Source organism: Amaranthus tricolor, chromosome 11 (genome assembly GCF_026212465.1).
Source record: "Amaranthus tricolor cultivar Red isolate AtriRed21 chromosome 11, ASM2621246v1, whole genome shotgun sequence".
Taxonomy (NCBI): Eukaryota; Viridiplantae; Streptophyta; class Magnoliopsida; order Caryophyllales; family Amaranthaceae; genus Amaranthus; species Amaranthus tricolor.
In genome coordinates, this window is record NC_080057.1 from 16,509,046 (window position 1) to 16,515,224 (window position 6,179).

Sequence of the window (6,179 nt, forward strand, 5' to 3'; positions counted from 1 at the left end):
ACATACTCCCTCCGTTCCTTAATGAAATTCCCACAAAGAATGTTCACGGGAATTAAAAAAAATAGAATCTTTTAGATAGTGGATATATTATTTTATTGAATAATAAATTTGATGGAGAAAAAATAAGTACAATAAATATTAAACAAGTGTAACGGCCCGGTTTAAGTGACCCGGAAAATCATATGAAAACATGATTTCGGTTCACAAACGGACACAAAAGAAAATTCACTTTTACTCGGATCGTCAACGTTCCAACGGTAAAAGGAATATGGTCAATACAGGAAACAACGCCAAGCAAAATAAAACAAGTCAGCGGAAGTCTTTACATACAACTCAAGAGCCCACAGGCCTCTAGACTAGCTAAAAGTTGTACGAGATAAAAAGAAAACGTCAAAAACTTTGGTTACATAAACTGAGTTATTTCGACTCATTACAAAGTATGTCTAGATTTGATGGTTACGGGTTCTAAGCTGAATCCTCACTCCAGCCCCCTCCTGCAGTCAACCTGCTGCACGTCGTATGATAACACGTAGCAGGTTCCAAAGAACAACCAATACACGTCAGAGACTTCATACATATATTAAACATGTTGAATACAAGCATTGTGTTTACCCTAGCATGCAAAGGCTCTAATACATATTCTTTATTCAATATTTCCAATCTTGTAACGTTGCCCGTCCTGTTCGGGTCGTACAAGTATAATTTCAAATTTGTTTTTGGTGGAATACACTTGGGAGAGCTAATCCCAAGGCAACCACCTACCTAAGATGTTGCCCGTCCTGTTCGGGTCGCCAAAGGCTAAAGTATGCATACCCCCATGGTGACCGTAATGATCCACAACTGCCATGGGAAAAATAATTATAATATTCCAAACCATTTGTTAACCCTTTTGGGTAACATAACCAAACGTCAACCCTTCTGGGTGACAAACACATAAATTCTCAATTTACACTTAATTATTTCATATTATTTGAGGTGTCTAATCCTTATGTGATTACAAATGCCTCGATTAGGAATAAAACAACATTACTTGCACAACCATATAAACAATATGGTCTAAGCGTGTACCTTTGAACGCTGCAAACACACGTTGTTCAAGCACAATTAGAATTTCGCCCTCTTATGAAACGAGGTTCTAAATAACACACACACAAAACGATCACGTATTAGACCGTGTTTAAACATTTAATCCACTCAATACCATTAAAATATCACTAAGACTTGATAATTTCAAATGTTTTCATCAAACTCCCAATAGTTCCAAATTTTTACATTCTGACCAGAAACTTTTATGGCCATTTCGGACAGTTTAGAAAATTCAAATTAAAAATCCAACTTCACCGCTGCGTCCGGAACGCATCAATTACCTTGGGTACCAAATTTCATAATTTCTAGCATCCAATTACTATTTTTAATTATTTTAAGCGTTTTAACGAGTTTTAAAACGCATCGGTTAAATAAAACAACAACGAAACACACCCAACGCTTGGATCGGGGCGCCACTATCGAGGCATCCACAAGATCCTTCAAGAGCACTTAAAATTTCATAAACCATGATAATAAAATTAAATACTTGATTCTCTTATCAAATTAAAATTTTATAGAGAATCATATATCATCATTTTTGAATCAAAACATATATATAAGGTCAATTCTTTAAACAAATCAAATTTTGTTAAAGGATTTATAACTCTTGGATACCTACATTACTTAATTCATACACTTAAAATTTCTTCTAACAAACTAAAATCTTGCTAGAGAAATATAAATCGTAAAATAAATCCATTTTAACCTTTGAATAGACTTTATTCTTATAACAAATTTAAACTTTGTTAAAGAATGCAAATCAAGGAAAATTTTATATAATAGAAATAGGATTTAATCCTTTTAACAAACCAATTTTATCAAATGATTATTAAAGAAAACTTATATAAAATACTCAATCCTCCTAATAAGTCATAGGATATCATCATAAAAAGAAAGAAGATTATGTAATCCCATACTAAAATTTCTTATAAATAAAAATAGTAATTAACAACTTAACTTACCCTTTGATTAGAAGATTGGATTGAGCAAAGAAAATGTTTTTTTTTTCTTCTTGAGTGCCGAAACCAAGAACACAAAGGGAAAAATTTCTGAATTTTTTTCTCACTAAGAAGATTAAAAATGTGATTAGGAATGTGAGGAATTCAAATTGAAGCTTAAGGATTAATAGGAAAATTAAGGACCAACTTAATTACTCCTAATTACACCATTATGAGAGGAGTTACAAGACTCCTCCCATACTCACCCAAACTGGCAGCCCTTCACCTCCCTTCCATAATTTTTTTTTATTAATTGAGTAATTATTATACTTTTGTTAAAACAGCAAGAAACGTCACGCGATAACATCGTACGCGATAAAACTTGTTACCGTTAAAATTAAACCTACTTTATTTCTTGTAATTAACTATGTAAAATAATATAATTTAATATTACTTATTTATTTTATTTTATTATATTTTATTTATTTTTAAACCCGATAAATTACGGGGTGTTACAACAAGTATTAAAAGAAAGTTAGTGAAAAAAATATAGGGACCACAATAAATAAAAAATATAATTATAAAGTTAGTGAGAAACATGTGGAGACAATAAGAAATATAAAAATGCTAAAATAAAGTTAGTAGAAAATATGTGGGTATTATAAATATTATTAAAATATTAAAATGAAGATAAACAAAGTTATTTTTGTCTAAAATTTATGATATAAATAGAAAGATTTATTTAGGGAATAACAAATAAAACACCCAAAAATAGAAAATGAGAATTTCTTTAAGAAATTGAGAGAGTATTAAAATCGTTAAATTTGCATTTTGTTTTATGATTAGAACCACATACCTCAAATTTCATTTTTAATACTCCGAGCACTAAACCTAAGTTGATTTTTACTATCTTGATAGCAAGTTTAAGCAAGTTTAACTAACAATGAAGGTCCAAATTTTTAAATCTCTATTATTTTAAGTAAAGTGTTCATATATAAAAATTAATGTGGTCTTTTTATTTGGCTTCTACAGTTCTATCTAAGTTTAGTTAATTTACGATTTTTTATGAAAGAGAGTTACCTCTTTCTATGTTTTTATCCTTTATCTTATAAAAATAATGATATTATTTTTTTCTATGTTTTTAATCATTTACAACTATGTACTTTAAAAAGAAACGTCAAAAATAGAGAGGTGATCGTAGTTACAAATTAGCACACATAAAGTTAAAAGAGATCTCTAATGTCTTAGTCTGAGATGATAAAAAAAAAAAATAAAAGATGGAGAGTCAATTATAAGTTAAACAACTAACAAATTGAAAAACGCATGGAAGAAGTTACACCTTAGGTTGAAAACATTTAGAACCCTTGAGTCCCTTTAAAGACCAAAATTATTGGTAGGGAAATTATGCACCTTACAATTTGGGTTCCACTACTTACTAACTTCCAAAGCAATGATTCCACTATCCCAATTCCCAATTGGCCAAATATCATCACCATAAAAACATAAAGTACCCCTAAAATAAAAAGACAATTAAAACATTGACATATAACACATTGTCTGTTTAATATATTTTGATCAAATTCCTTGATCTCCCAATAAAATACATTTTAAAACATCCTCTCTTCACTATTCTTACCAAAATAAGGAAAACAAAGTAAGAACGCTATGTCTTCCTCGACCTGCATATCAAGCAATTCAAATTTAAAACTCGAACCCAAATCTCGATTTTCAAAACCCATGAATTCTTGTGGTGATAGTAGTGAAATTAGACATGTGACAGTTGTCGATAGTAAATCATGTAGGCAAATCTATTTAAGAACTGCCTATACATTTACGAGGCAGGAAGATTACAACGATCAAAAAAGTATTGAGAAGGCTAAGAAGTACTTGGGAAGAGTTAGAGACATAGTTTATAAAAGAGATCACCAACATGACCTAAATCTTAAGGTCATTAAAACAAAGAGTGTCTCAAATATTAAGGGTATAATGATATTTAGTAAGGTAAAAGAGTTTTCTTACATTTCTATTTTGTCTATGATCCGTAGGATGCTTTCTTGTACTGCAAAAGTTGATGTTATTGAACATTAATACCTTGCTTTTTACATACGAAGATGCTAAAATGTATACTTCAATAAAGTTCATCTTAGATGATCATAAAATAGCCAATTTGCCATATTTTTGTTTGTCATATATGGTATCAAAATCACTCTTATGTGATTTTTCTTCTTTCATGTATGTAATATGTATATCTCCTTGATATAAATGAAAGATGAAGGTTTTTAGCCAATAGTATACTATGTGTTTCTTTTTATTATTTTAATTTTATTAAAAGATTATATATATATATATATATATATATATATATATATATATATATATATATATATATATATATATATATATATATATGTTTCTAAATCTAAGATGTGGAATTTTATACTGAATATGATATTGTTTATTTTTTTTCCAATGGTACGTTTTGTAGGAGACTGACTTATGTTATGAGACGAGCTCATACAATTATTATTGGGCTAAAACATAAAGCCCTTAACATAAAAGTTTCTATTATTGGATTATTTAATTCAAGTATGAAGCATATCTAACGGTAAGACCGTTTCTTACAAGAATTTATATTTTTACAATTGATCACTGTAAAATTATAAGTGATCACATTAACACAAAATATACATGAATCAATCCCAATGAAAATGGTTTCACAATGACCACCTCATTTAAGAATTTGTGTTTGGTAACTATAGTAATTAAGATAGTTTTTACTATTGTACTTAATTTTCTTAAGTAGTTATATATCTTTACGCAATTTAAAAATCCTTTTTCTGATTAATGAGTAATGTACTGTTGGGTGTATATATCTTAAACTATACCCCTAATCCTTAAAGTTCACCATTTTACTTTTCCTTATCAACTTCCAAGAAACATATCTGTTCGTAACAAGTAATATGGCCTTGTATATATTTGTCTATTTTCCTATTTTAATTAATGTTTTATTTTTAATAAAAGTAGTTTACCTTTGTATGAATTGAGACTTTAATTGCATTTTGAAAGTGTAGTTAAGTAGAGCTAAGAAAACACCAACTATTACCCGGCGCAAAAGAAAAAAAATATTATTATAGAAAATTAAGGATAAATTATACTGAATAACACAATTTTTTAACATTTCACCTATAATAATTATCAACTATTAACTAATACTAAATAAAATAACTTTTGAGAGACATTTCCTTCTTGCATACGTTGACTTGTTAATAATAAATAATATAACCTTTGAGAGACATTTCGATAGTCAAAGCAAACTGAGTCGAATTCAACCCATTATCATTCTCAATAGTGGCTGCAATTCTTTAAAGTTCACTCATCCTCTTGCATTTGCAAATTGATTAATTGGTGCACATTCTTAGCCGAATTTTATTAGAGTTAAACAATAAATGGTGCAACTCTTATTATTGTTACAGGGAGGAAATGCATGAGTCGTCCTAATTAAAAGGAAAAATTATCAAGAATTATCTATGAAAATTTAACTTTTATCAGATTTTATATTAAAGAAATTTTACCGTTAAAAAGTACATAATAAATTGACTTTTGTTAGAAACTATCTAGAAAAGTATCTATTATCGACATTAAAAAATCTAATTTATTTGTCAAATAGTACCCACTAATATTATTTTATGATAGAAAGTCGAAAAGGGATTGAGAGTGAATTGATTGAGTTGAATTAACAGACTACCTCTTTTGGTGTTTTAGGATTCAAATCAAAAGCGAGTAACTTGTATATAGGATAGGCATGGGTCTTAGACCTTAAAGGTCTAGACCTAACCCGACCCGATCATAATTTAAGGGTCTAGATCAACCTATTTTTAGACCTTTTAGGGCTCGAGTCGAATTTGGATCCATGATTTTAGGTTCTAGGTCTGGGTCTAGATCTGCACTTTTGAGACCCAAATCCCAACCAAATTTGACGACCCAATATGTGGGTATATATATGTTTATTCAGATTGTTTTATATGAAACTATACCACCATTAAATAGGGTCGTATACTTAGCACATTTCTTTGATTGACCACTTTATAATTCTAAGTGTCACTAATAACTAAATGTACATATGTCAGCCCAATAGAGATAGTTTCATTATGAGAC

General features: G+C 29.2%; 1 protein-coding gene across 1 annotated transcript; it reads left to right on the forward strand.

The window, feature by feature from the left end:
- The first annotated feature begins 3,689 nt into the window (after window positions 1-3,689).
- LOC130826562 (uncharacterized) lies at window positions 3,690-4,112 on the forward strand. The gene has a single exon (XM_057692145.1). The coding sequence runs from the start codon at window positions 3,690-3,692 to the stop codon at window positions 4,110-4,112; it is 423 nt and encodes a 140-aa protein (XP_057548128.1).
- Window positions 4,113-6,179: the final 2,067 nt, after the last annotated feature.

Excerpts from the sequence above, each read along its gene's own strand:
- LOC130826562 (XM_057692145.1), top strand. The coding sequence starts at position 3,690 with ATGTCTTCCTCGACCTGCATATCAAGCAATTCAAATTTAAAACTCGAA.